Source organism: Melanaphis sacchari, unplaced genomic scaffold (assembly GCF_002803265.2).
Source record: "Melanaphis sacchari strain LSU unplaced genomic scaffold, SCAv2.0 Contig33_pilon_pilon, whole genome shotgun sequence".
In the NCBI taxonomy this organism is placed as follows: Eukaryota; Metazoa; Arthropoda; class Insecta; order Hemiptera; family Aphididae; genus Melanaphis; species Melanaphis sacchari.
Window position 1 is genome coordinate 48,719 of NW_020271205.1, and position 13,732 is coordinate 62,450.

The window sequence follows — 13,732 nt, forward strand, 5'->3', positions numbered from 1 at the left end:
CTTTAAAACTCAGAACTTTATTGCGTAATTTCATGGATCTCTACAATCATGTACACCACTACAGTGCGCAACAACACAATATTATGGATTAATAAATCATGTGAATGATTAAAATGACTAAATTAGTAAATTTTATTTACTAATATAATACAATTTTTAAAAACCACTGTCCATTAATCCGGTTAAATTTACATAAATAATAATAATCACAAAAAACACATTAATTACAATTAAACTTAGAAACGAAAATATTATCCGTTAAAAAATTATAGGTATTATACTATTTAACACAAAATAATTCACCTCAAACGTTGACACACAATTTTAACATGAGATCCGTAAACATGATTTTCCCCAAAATAAATACTGCAAAGTTTTATAATAGGTATTTAAAAACGGGATTAAAAGGACGCTACACAAACATTTGTTGTCACTGTCTTATAAGTACGTAACATAGTAAATTACGTTCAGTAGATTAGGTTTAGCTTCGTTAGTTTAAAAATTAAGAGTGAATCGACCTATAATGAAACTTGATAGTAAGAAGATTATCTGTGTTTGTATGAAGGGTTTTTACGATAGTTCTATTTTTTAGCGAGTTTTGCGTATGTAAAATATAGTAAATTAAAAATGATCATAACTCATTTAAAAAATTGAATTATCGTAAAAACCCACATATAAACACAGAAAATGTTCTTACCATCAAGTTTCATTATAGGTCGATGCACTCTAATTTTTGAACTAACGAAGCTAACCCTATCTACTGAACGTAAATTTTCATGTTACTTGTAAAATAAAGACAACAAAATATGTCTGTGTAGCGTCCTTTTAAAATATAATACATAAAGCTTGCGATGGAAATAAAAAATTGTCAGAAATTTGTAAATTATAAGTTATTAATAAAGAGATGGTTGATGAATGAGGAAATAATGTTGTGAAATCATTTTATCAATACTATAAATTTTATTATCATGCACATTTTTATTTGTTTATTGTCAATTCTATAATTATATTTTGCATTTACTTTATTTTAGTTATAAATTATTGAAATTTTTTTTATTATTATTAGTTTTTTATTAAATGTAACTTAGTTATTTTTTAAAGACTTGCATCTGATACAAGGATCTTATCCTTAGTGATAGGCGTAGAATTGCATCACTAATATTTCAAGTACCAATATTGTAAATATCAACACTGCTATACATTAAAAAAATTATTAATCTGTGCTGATAATCTTATCTAATTTTATGTGATTTATTAATACCAATACTTGTAAATAGTAATACTAGAAATTATAATATGTATAATTCAATTAATAAACCTTGTACAATACAAATCAGGCGATTGCAATAACAGGAAGACATCTTTTTTTAGTTACAATTTCGAGTTCAAGTTTATTTAAAATATAATACATTATTTGTTTCTCCAAAAAAAATAATAAACCTATAAACAATAGTACAAATAACTAATTTAAATTTTTAGTTGTAAGCATTTAGCTTAAGTTTCAATGTTAATATTTGATAAATTACATGTATTTAATTTTCTTATAAACATTGCTATCAGAAAATATTTCTGAATACAATTTACAAAAATCATTTTCAAAAAAAAATTATTCAGTATTGAAAATAATACAAAAGTTTATAGGAGAAATAAAAAAATAAATAAATTAAAATTATTCTTCATGATATTTTACAATAAAATAACATCAAACCTGATCATTAGACCATCTTTTATAAACATATAAGTAACCTAAGTCAGTAGGAGGGTTTTGAGAAACTGCTACTTTTTCATCATTGAATATTACCCAACGTCCTTCTTTTTTTATATGACAAACATAATGTCCAACCGTGGAAGAACTGCCCATGTGAGATACAAATGCAAACAATTTATAAACTGTAAGCAAAAATATTGTGATCAGTATTCAAAAATTAATTAAAATAACACAAAATCATATTCTTATAAAAATTAAGTGGGTGTCTAATATTGAATTATTTTATCTAACTTACTTCCTCTTCCATCTCTGAATTCAGATTTATTACTTTCTTCTGTTTTTTCTGTTGTGAGTATCTCTTCTGGTCCGTGACTCATTATCCAGTCAAGTGCACGATCTAAATTATTTTCAGTAGCTTTCAAAGCAGCAATTACATGATTTCGTTCAAAACCCATTGACATTATCATAGCAGCTGCTTCTTCATTTGGTGAAAATTCTAAATAAGAAAAATTTAAATGATTTAATTCAACTAAAAACAAATAATAGAAAAATAATCAAGCATAAATGTAATTTTCAGACCTAAATTATTTTCCATTCTAGGTAGTTCAAAAGGACTTGAAAAATCAGAATCTGATATATGTTCCATAAGCCAATTTGTAGCATCGTTGAGACTTTTATTTTTTGAGAAAAATATTGCACGCTTGCATGCTTCTGGAGGAAAACCCATATTAGTTAATTCAGACATAATATTCTCATCAAACACAAATTCTGGAAGAGCATCTGAAAAATCATAAAAATGTTTATAATACGTATAATATATCACACATTAACAAGGTCTAGATAATTTATTACACACCTGAAGTTTCCGGTAAAAGATTTTCACCTTTTTGTGGACCATTTCCTCTAAGATATTCAATATCTATTTCTTCAGGCATATCAACAGATACATCTAGCTTAATAGGAACCCAATCATGACGAAGTGTAAATTTTTTTAGATGTATCATGAGGTAATCAGGAAAAGAAGCAAATCTTGTAATCCTTGTATTTAATTGGAAATATTACAATATTATTTTATTTATATTATTGAAGATTAAGAACAATAAGTATAGATGTATAATAAAAATTGAAATATAAAGACAATATTACATACTTTTCTGCAGTAGTTCTTTGGTTTAATGCAGCATTGAAGAATTGTTCAATAACTTCAGGTTGGCCAAACGAATTTAAACAAGAAGCAAATTTTAATTTTGGACGAACTATGTAATTTGAGCTAAAAACAAATAAAACATGAATGAATTCTTGATGTTTAATTATTTTTAATTTAAACGAATCCTTAAAATAAATGATAGTTTAAATATTAGCATTTTACTTTATTACAAAAAATATTCGTAAAATAAGGGCTGGTTCATTATAAAAAACAGGTTTTATCAGCATATTTAGTTTTCTGTAAATCTACTTCAGTTTTTCACATTATCACTGTTCACTTCTAAGCATTTTTCGTACCACTGCACCACTTCTTTACTGTATCTTTACAAGAGGTAATAAGTTTTAGGTCAAGACTGTACAATGGATGGTCAAAAAGTTTGTAGCAAAAATCTTAGATTTTCTTGTCGGTTTTGGTAACAGTGTGTAGATTTGTGTTTTTGTGGAAGAGGACGATTTAAGTTGATTTTATGGAATATAATACAAAAATTACTACTGTCATGTATTACAAAACAGTACATGTTGAGACATGCAATTCAAAATTGACGACATGGGAAATTGTTAAATGGAGTAATCCTCCACGATAACGTGCTTCTTCACATTGCTGCCAAAACAAACAAGAAAGGAAGTTTAAGTATTTTATAGAGAATTTTTTGACCTAAAACTTACTACCTCTTCTTGAACTTTAAACATTAGCTTGGTGGGCATTTTGAATATGACGTGAAACTTAAGAACGCTGTTATCAACTGATTTAACTTTCAGGTGGAGAGTTTCTATACAGATAAGTTAAAGAAGTGGTGTAGCAGTTTAAAACACACTTAGAAGTGAACAATGATTATGTGGAAAATTGAAGAAGTTTGAAGAAACCTAAATGTACTAAAAAAACTTGTTTCTTATAGTTATGTTTTTTATGACGAAACAGCTCTTACTTTTCAAATATAACTCATATTAATTTATACTAAAAATTTACATCTTGAAAGCGTTTAGTTTGAATAGATATATTTAGCAATATTGAAATAATAATTTAAATACTCTTTAATATCACATTCAGCTTGTTTTTGTTTAAATATTTCAACTTCATCCTTGTTAATCACATTGTCAAGTGAAATAGATAACGGCAAACAGTATTCTGGTCTATAAGTGTATTTAACTTGTCCTGTAGTTGAACATTGATAACGGTCTTCAATATTAAATTTGAAACATTCTGCTGGATTCTGGGATTGTTGAGAATAGCGCTAAAAATATTCATAAAACTGTATACAGAATTATTACTTTTATAAATAAATATATAGAAATACCTCTATCAATGACAAGAAATACAAGAAAAATTCTTGTGCATCTTGTTGTTTTTTTGTAGCAAACTCAGAATGTCCTTTGCCGATCAACAATTTAAAAGTATTCGGTCTAATACCATGATGCCAATATTTTTTTTTTCCTTCAATGACTTCAGGAGGTGGCATAGAATATTTTCCTGAAACTAGGCCGTGGGCTACTTTTGCCCTAAAACAATTTAATTAATTAAATATACAAATACTTGAATATTATTATTAACATACATTTGCACATCAAAATTGTCAATGGGGCTAGTTTGGCACATTTCAAATATATCTCTTAGGCCTAAATAGTACCTATAAATAAAAACATTTATTTTAAATGATAATAAATAAATACATAAATATTAAGTTTATGAATATGAAAATAACAAAATGCATTTCTTACTTATTTGTAAAATCCGGAATAGAAAACAAAACTTGTAAGATACTATTCATGTAACAAGAATTTCCTAGATTGTGAATACCTGTGTAACCAGGACCAAAAATTGGTTTTAACTCAAATCCGCTTTCTTGTATTGTTGCCCATTCGTTAACCTTTTGGTTTAAATCTAATTCTAATTCTACCATTGATTTTTCAGTCTATAACCAAATATACTAAGTTACTATTTTTAATTAATTTTTAGTTATATATGAACAATAAACAATATTTATCAATACTTTTTCTAAAGCAGAAATATTGATACCAAAATGTGAAAGATGCTTGATTAAATTTGGATTTTCCACCATATCATCTTCTGGATAACTATATACATCTCCATTACCCTCTTTTGTTATAGTACCAAGCTTAACAGCCAAAGGATATTCTAAAATAATAATAATACAAAATAAGCCAAGATAAAGTTTAAAATTATAGCAATATGTTAATAACATACTTGTTTTTTCATAATGAAGAGTAGCATGGCCATTTCCCCCAGTTCCATCAAAAAATTTGCGACCACAATAAATTGAACCATCAGTTAAATTAAGCCATAGGTTATTATCTTTATCACAATTTTCATATTCACACTTCCATCCACTGGGAGCGATTTTTTTACCATTATTTAACTGTTCTATATCAGCGTATCTAGCAGATAAAAAAAATATTAAACTCAAGTTCATAAAAATTCATATGTTAGTTTAAAGATAGAATATCTTAACAAAAAGTCAAACAAATCAAATAAATGTATTAAAATTTTATAATTAATTAATGATGAATAATAAAATTATATTTGTAAGAAAAGATGTATTGATTTTTATTTTTAAAAGGACACCACAATTGCAAGTGTTATTTCCATCTTTCAAATGTATAACACAGCAAATTTTATAGGGCATCTAGGAAACTATTTTAATTTTGAAGAAAATTATGATCGCATTAATATTATACATTTTTACTCTATTTTAAAATAACCATAACACACAGATATGACAACATCTTAATGGACACAGGCATTTTTATATTAGTATTATTTAAACAGACATGCTGTCAAAAATTAAATTTATCACATACATAGTCTTTTGCCGGACTTCACCATCCCAAGTACTGGACATACTTTGTAATTCATCCAAATAATTAGCAGATTTAGCTTCAATAATACCTTTTACAGAATCAATAACCTGAAATAAATTTAAATAATGTGTTAACTGTTTAATCAACAAAATAAAAATATAACTTTATAATTACTTTTTGTGGTAATTCACTAGTTTCAAATGGAATTGATTCAAAAGATGGTAATATAACTATAGAATATTTTTCTATTGTTTTATATTTTTTATTTTCAGCATCTGGATCAAATCCACCATCTACTCCAATCGCTAATCTAGTAATTTTCCGTTCAGTTGGAGCATCGCCTACCTGTGTCATTTTGGTTTCAACCTAACAATTTATATATATATGATAGGTACATACTATCTACAATAGCTTACTAATAAGAATAATCATTAATATTATAATATTTAATTAGACATACAATTCACTATTAAATTGCTATTTAATTACTATAGTTATTTGATCAATATGTAAAAAATTTAACTGTACAACTTAGTTAATTTAAAATATAATTTTTAAATTATACGTTTAAAATAAATAAATAAATGAAGCTTTTGCTAATATAAAAAAATATATACATAAAATAAACTGTTAAAATTATTTGTTCAAGTTAATAATATTCATGTTAAATATTATATTTATGTCATAATGTTCAAAAATGTATTGTGTGAATTATTCTAAAAATTTTGATTTATGGGATATAAATATTATTCATATTTCTAATCAAATTAAATTTATTTTGAAAAATGAATAGGTAAAAAGAATTTAAATGTTTAAAATATTCAAATTGAAAAAAAATTGAACATACCTCTATTTTTTCTCTAAGCATGTGTAAAAACACTGAACATCCAGTTTTTTTATAATAACGTTCAACATGATCAATACCAAAACCAGCAAATGTTTTTAAACAAATAAATAGGCCAGTCTCATAGTCCTAAAAAAATATTATACATACATTAAGTATATTTAATGTCACTTAATGAAAAAATATCAAAAATCAACACATAAGATTATAAGATATTAGTCATTTTTTACTCATAGATGTTATTGTAATATTTTTTTAGTAAATGACAAGTGTACATTAATTTTTCATCAATACAATACTTAATAAAATATGAAGTTAATAACATATATTCAAAATTCTGTACTTACTGGAGAGTCGAATGAATAAAGACATTCGTCTTTATACACCCGGTCGTTTTCTTTGGGAACACGAGCGTCATAATTTTCTAAAATTTGCTTAGCAGCTAAAATGCTGTCCATTTTGGGTTTTGGAAATGTAGTAATTCAGAGTAAAATAAATCAACTATCAATAAAATGTCTCAGGGTTAAGAAAAACGTCTCGATAATGACAATATCAGATGCCTACAAGTCAGCCAAATGCATAATAAAACTTGAAAAAATAGGTAGTTTTTTTTTTTTTTTATTCAACTTCAATAATAATATTATAGGTAATAATTACAAAAGCTCACGAACAAAAAAGAGAACCGGATATTTTTATAACCTAAAATAATATGAGTTATCATTGTACACTATAACAGATCAGAACACAACCAGGGTATTCGTGAAGATTAATGCAAATTTAATCTGTGAATAATAAGCTAGTATGAAATGTTAACTCATGATAATACTGATAATAGCTGAAGTAAGAACTAAGAAAACACCATTTTAATGAAAACTATGTAGGTCTTTTCCAAAAATAATAAACAAAATTCTTGGCCCGTGACTAGACAGTTTATGGTTAAAGGTATTTACCATCTCTACAATCTTATTTGTAATAACTTATCATATAAGTATATAACACTCGAGAGACATTGATATTCGATAAACCAACATCGTTTACGTAATCACGTCTCATAGTCCACTAAAAAAAAAATTATATATTATTATTATTAAATTTACAGAAAATACTATATCTTTAATAAGAGATATTATACAGTGTACCTAAGTATACTATTTACTATTATAGTTCGTGATTATTCTGAATTACGACTATGAAGATTTCAATGATCGCGCTCTAGTAGGTTTACTAATGTGGTCCACGATTTTAGTTACCATATCTAAACATTGAACAATAATGTGTAAATGTGTAAAATCACATTAGTTTTTTGAGCGCTTGAAGTTCGAACTTTAACGACATTGGTCATTAGTCCGTATAATAAAAATTCCCCCTCCCCTTCGATCGATTTTTGATATTTTCAATTTTGTTATGATCCATAAATATTAAATACCTATCCGTAGATACTAGAATTTTTCACTAAATGTTTAAATTATTATTTACTATGCATAGTATGATTTTCAAAATATTCGACTCTAATAAAAATGTCCAATTCTTATAGTTGAGGATTGATAAATAAATACAAGGCGTCAAGGTTTATCGTAAAAAGTTCGTACAGTGACCAACAAATTTCAAGAATGTATATTGTATGTAAAATTTTTATCATAGACATTTTAAAACCAGATTAAACGAAATTAAAACAAAGGATAACAATTTTAGTTAAGTTGTTGTATTTTGACAATTACGAATTACTTATTTGTGGTGTTTGAAACTCGTGTATTTTATCTTACACACATCGTCACATTTGCATATGCAATGTTTTCGAAAATGAATTTAACTTACAATTATATTACTTTATAGTAAAATAAATTACTTTAATAGTAATTTTAATCGATTAATTAAAATTATTATTTTATGGTATGTAATATGTATAACTTGTTCCATGAAATAAATTAAATCTATACTGACAGAACGCCTTAGAATTGTATTTTGTATGCGATATTTATCATTTAAATTTAACACATATAGTACAGACTTATTTCTCATTAAAAAGGTACACTCGAATTCGGAATTTCTGACTTGATCTATGAAGAGGTATCAAGGTAGTAGGTACACTTATTACTTACTGTACATCTGTACCAACACTCAAATGTTATTATGTTGTTAATAACAAAACTAAAAATTATTGAAAATAATACCTATTAAAACTGCACCTATGCATTTAAATATTTTAATTAAATCTGCATTTATATTACACTTTATATAACGGTAATAATTAGTTAGGCACTCAAACTAACTATAGACAGTAACAAATATTGGAAAATAGCAGTTGAATATCTATTTTTGTACTTGTATTCATGTATTTAAAGTAATAATCAAGAGATAAGATATCAAAATAAATTGGAAGATAAATTGATAATGTAATTCTCAATGCAAGACTTTATACAACAGATCTACCAAAATAGTACCTCAGATAGAAACATAATTCTAAAAGTGTCCAATGTAAAAATGATAAGGGCAATGATAAACTAGGCTGTTTATAATAAATTTATAAAACATCTTAAATACAGAGGACAATAATAAATTTATAAAACATCTTAAATACAGAGGACAATACATTTGAAACCATCTCAATTTATAATAATTTAGATTTCTAAAAAAAAAGCTATAATAGGTAAATTATTTTTATAATGTATTTGTATATTATTATTTTTTGGAACATAACTAAAATTCTATTACTTTATGTTTTAATATATTTGAAAATGTAAAATTGTATAAATACATTTTTACACATTAACAGTATCAACATTAAAACTTAGTACACAATTGTGTTTAATTTTTAATTTATAATAATTTAAAGCTTAATTTTAACAGGTTTTTAATATTATACAAAACAATCTAAGCATTATACATGATTAAAATACAGAAGTCTAATTTTAAAGAAAGGTTGTAATTTTAATTTATTTAATGAAGTTACACATTTTTTTTTTTTCATAAAACAAATAATAAATTGGGATAAAAATAAACCAGAAGATTTATTTTTAAAAAATTAAAAATTAAATAGTTAAGTACAATTAATATACCAAAAATAGCTATTTTAATAAATAGCATAAATATATGACAATTGGTAATAAAAATTGCAGTTTTATCAGACAAAAAAAAAACTGAAATACTATTGTGAGTAATTATTAATTATGAAAATAATACTTTGAAGTACTTACAACCGTCAAAATATAAATCAAAATACTCAATTCATACATGCATTTATTCTCAATTAATCAGATACTGCCAGAATGTATATTGTATACAATAAAACAATTTCAAATCACAAAATAAAATAGGGAATAGTTTTTTTAATTATTTAATTTTATTATTTAAGAATAGCAATTAAAAACTATTATTGTTTGGAAAAATATATATATTGCTTAAAAAATAATGCAATTGTTGTCAAAATGTTGAAAAGAAATAGTCATACTTCTACTAAAGTAATAGAATCCTAATAGATAATCTTAATTCCGTAATAATGACTTGACATAACCTTCATGTATTTTAACCATAAAATCTGGATCATTTTTTAATAAGTATTCAAAGGCTTGTAATAACTGATTTTTTGTTAATGGTTCCAATCTATTAGTTGCTGGTTCCAGGTGTTTAGGTTCTGTTATTGACATTGCATTTACTGAAGAGGTAACTAGTTCATCTTCAATTTCATCCATTATGAACCTGGTAGGTGGCATTAGCTCATCTGATTCAAGTTGTGATTCTAATGGCATAGATGCACCTAGGACATAAAATTGTTTTTAATTATATTTTTTTGAATAATGATTATAAAAATGTAACATTTAAAAAATATTGGTGTTTTAATAAATATATTATTTATTTTTAAAGAATCTAGCAGAAATTAATACAAATATATGTTTAAAACCTACCCACAACTATACTTGATTTCTCAGATATATCACTTTGATTAAGAAAATGTTCAATCAATGATGCACTAAATGAATTATCTTTATTATCTTTCGGCCGATGATATCCATTCCGATTAGCATGGGAAGTATTATCTTCATCTTGTTGATTTAATTGATTTATTAAACTTCGGGGCTTTATGTTTTTTGTTGAACATGTTTTAGTTTTTGTTTGCTCAGTAATAGTTGTCGCCAAAATGTCCGTTCTAGGCGTTGCTGACCTTTGTTGCATTTCAATTTGTTCTACTGTATGAATTGGACTGGCCATCAACTTGTGCAACAAAGTTTCATTAGATACCGTTTTTAAAGCTGGAGTTTGTGTACTTTGTGTATTTGCATAATTTGATAATGATGGTAATCCATCTGAGAAATTTTTTCCACTTCCTGCTTTTGCAAAAAAATCCATAACACACTGAGGGGGGGCATTTTCTTCAACTTTCTTAGATGGTGTTTCGGATCCTTTGGAGCTGGTCTTATTGGCCCTATTAATTAACATAATACAGAATTTATTAGTTGCTCCTGCATAGTGTTGCCTACAACAAATTATATGCCTATCGATTTACCCCTTTTCAATCTCCATTAAATGTAAATTGCTTGGAATTTTTATACTGTTAATAGGGTTGATTGATCAAATATAAAATTATATCTAACTATAATAGCTGTTTAATTTATGAGGTAATATACTTGTGGAAACTCTTACAATTTTTTTTTATCCATTTCAGTCATTCTAACAATCAAATGTATCTATGTATGTTTTATGTAATAATACATTTAATTTATTATAAATCAGTGTATATAAAATTTGAATAATTTGGCAATATAAATACATAATTTCTAGAACAAATGCATAAACCTTAAATGCGCCCTTATGGTTATAATTTTTTTTTTTTAAAAGTCGTAATTAAATAGGTATAATAATATAAAGTTTGCTATTTTTATGATGTTCACTTATGGTATAGCTTCAATAGATATTTTAATATTAGATGTTTGTGACAATTTGAAATTTAAACAACATACTTAAAATTGAAAACTACGCGAGGAAAATATAAAAAATATTTTCACTCTATGCCTATGTAGCTTTAGTCTCTAAACTAATATTATTGCTCACACTAAAACATTAAAAATAGTAAAAAAGTATAACCTAATTAATATAAACACCTATTATTAATATACTTCATAATAGTATGTGTTGAGCAGTATATACCTACTATTTATTACAAATTACAAATAGCTATAACATATTATAAAAAATATCTACTGAAAAACAATATGGATTTAACGATATTGGATTCTAAGTTCAAAATATATGATTATTTGACTAGATAACTAGTCAGTGATCCATTTTAGAAAAGCTAGGCACTAGTTAGTAAGTTAAAATTAAGTTTAATGCTTACTAACTTTGTAACTTAACTAGTTGCATTTAATGTGTAAAATAATCTAATCTAACTCGTTAAAACCAATAAGTAACTAGTTATTTTTGTAGTTTTTTTCAGATAATAATGTATTAATAAATATGATTATTATTAAGTATTTTCCGAAGTATTTTCATTTCTCAATTTTATGACAAAAATATTATTTTACTTTTATGATAAAACTATATCATACATTATAAAGCCAATGTAAGAAATGTAAGCTTTATTGCATAAATTATGAATGCATTTTTATATTTATATTAAATCAATAATCAATATATAGTATAGTTAAATAATATGTTATGTTATACTGTTTCATATTTTATTAAAATTTTTATATTTTAAAGAAAAATGACTGATATTCCAAAAAATGAAGATTATTAGTTTATTACTTATTACCTACCTACTTAAAAATTTGATCAATATCAATTGCTCAATTTAATTTTTCATTCATCTCTAATAGTTCAAGTTTATAATCTACCTACTTAATAATTAATTTATGTAATATATTGAAAAAACAGATTTTTAAATTTAAAATAAAACTAATTTCTAACTTTTATCCTAACTTAAGTTAGTATTTTCACCAAATTTCTAAGTTAGAAATTTGGTAAATTTTAGAAATCAACTTCTATTCTAACTTAGTTAATTTTTGTATTACAGTAACTAAACTTTAACTAGTTGAAAAAAATGACTAACTTGCCCAACTTTGGAAATGTCATCTAAATTAACATTTAAAATGTTCTTAAAGTTAAAAAAATAACCTGATACATCATATATTTAACACCTATAGATTGAACATATATTGAATAATTAAAAAAATAATTACCTATAATCTTCTTGTGCTCGACTGAGCATTGAAACGAGATCAATACTTTTGGTGGAACCAGTTTCTTGTTTGGTAATTTTATCGTTTTGTTTTACAATCAAGTTTTTGATCAATGATTTCAATATATTAGAAATTTTGGCACATTCTTCTTTGTCATAAAACCAAATACCATAAATGGAACCTCCACAGTTTCTATATAGTAAAAATGGCTCTTGCAGTTGAAGATCTAGGCCGGTTTCAATTGGTTCCATCAAATTGTTTGTATTTAATCTATTCATTATCATAATACTATGCAAAGGTTCAGCAGATCGTGTATACACGTGTAAAGTCCCTTCTACATTGGTTTTTTGCCATGCATTAGCTTCTGCATTGAATGAATACAAAGCAACGTGTCCCGCTGTTTGTACAATACTATCAACGTATGGATCTACTCTTTGCAAAGCAGAAAGATTCATTTTAGCTTCAGAATCGCCGTAACTCATTATTAATGTTTAACTATAGAAGAATAACATAAAAATATAACATGGAATCAATACAATGTGTGAGATAATATTATTTGCTTACAAAAATTATAGATACCTGTGCACTAGTTTATCAAATACAAGGTTTGAATGTAGAATCTTGAATATTGTATTCAATAATGTATTTGTTTTATACCATTTCAATGATATTTTTTGGATGATAACATTCACTGATCCTATTTTTGTTCGTTACACCTTGCTTAAATGATAGGATTATGAACGATATTATGTAAAATAATATTGTAGGAAACTTCAAAAATATTAAAATTAGACTAGTGGTGAGTGGCGAGTTGTAAGTTAAAAAACCAAACTACCAAAACCAAAAATGTACAAAAATTTAGTATTTGTTACTAGTAAAGTAGTAAACTAACTATATAGTAAGCAAGCAGTAAGCACCGAAAGAATCGAACGATAACCAAATAAAAAGTGGGAGAATATCTAGAACGAAAAACAAACGATT

At 25.3% G+C, this 13,732-nt stretch overlaps 2 protein-coding genes across 3 annotated transcripts; both read right to left on the minus strand.

The window, feature by feature from the left end:
• Positions 1-1,634: 1,634 nt before the first annotated feature.
• Positions 1,635-7,443, minus strand: LOC112596701 (ubiquitin carboxyl-terminal hydrolase 5). 2 transcript variants are annotated; one of them, XM_025342470.1, is made up of 15 exons: positions 6,923-7,443; positions 6,579-6,704; positions 5,906-6,076; positions 5,732-5,838; positions 5,118-5,308; positions 4,903-5,048; positions 4,631-4,824; positions 4,468-4,539; positions 4,210-4,411; positions 3,944-4,146; positions 2,859-2,978; positions 2,565-2,746; positions 2,288-2,488; positions 2,004-2,204; positions 1,635-1,890 (listed from the first exon to the last, which is right to left on the minus strand). In XM_025342470.1, exons 1-15 carry the CDS (start codon positions 7,031-7,033, stop codon positions 1,703-1,705), a joined length of 2,415 nt encoding a protein of 804 aa, XP_025198255.1. In that variant the 5' UTR covers positions 7,034-7,443; the 3' UTR covers positions 1,635-1,702. The 2 variants fall into 2 exon arrangements, with proteins under 2 accessions (XP_025198255.1, XP_025198254.1); XM_025342469.1 differs by having other exon boundaries at positions 5,906-6,097; positions 6,923-7,440.
• A 2,512-nt stretch (positions 7,444-9,955) lies between these two features.
• Positions 9,956-13,666, minus strand: LOC112596685 (mRNA-decapping enzyme 1B). The gene is made up of 4 exons (XM_025342447.1): positions 13,331-13,666; positions 12,752-13,246; positions 10,478-10,995; positions 9,956-10,329 (listed from the first exon to the last, which is right to left on the minus strand). The coding sequence occupies exons 2-4, from the start codon at positions 13,231-13,233 to the stop codon at positions 10,058-10,060; spliced, it is 1,272 nt and encodes a 423-aa protein (XP_025198232.1). The 5' UTR covers positions 13,234-13,246; positions 13,331-13,666; the 3' UTR covers positions 9,956-10,057.
• Between the last annotated feature and the right edge of the window lie 66 nt (positions 13,667-13,732).

Bases quoted from the DNA above. Each gene is read 5' to 3' on its own strand.
- LOC112596701 (XM_025342469.1), bottom strand. From the start codon at position 7,033: ATGGACAGCATTTTAGCTGCTAAGCAAATTTTAGAAAATTATGACGCT. The intron at 6,098-6,578 runs GTATGTTCAATT...ATAAATTGTTAG, and splicing joins TGCTTAGAGAAAAAATAGAG to GTTGAAACCAAAATGACACA. The intron at 2,747-2,858 runs GTATGTAATATT...ATTAAATACAAG, and splicing joins CAAAGAACTACTGCAGAAAA to GATTACAAGATTTGCTTCTT.
- LOC112596685 (XM_025342447.1), bottom strand. From the start codon at position 13,233: ATGAGTTACGGCGATTCTGAAGCTAAAATGAATCTTTCTGCTTTGCAA. The intron at 10,996-12,751 runs GTAATTATTTTT...GTTAATTAATAG, and splicing joins CGAGCACAAGAAGATTATAG to GGCCAATAAGACCAGCTCCA. The intron at 10,330-10,477 runs GTAGGTTTTAAA...TTTATGTCCTAG, and splicing joins GAAATCAAGTATAGTTGTGG to GTGCATCTATGCCATTAGAA.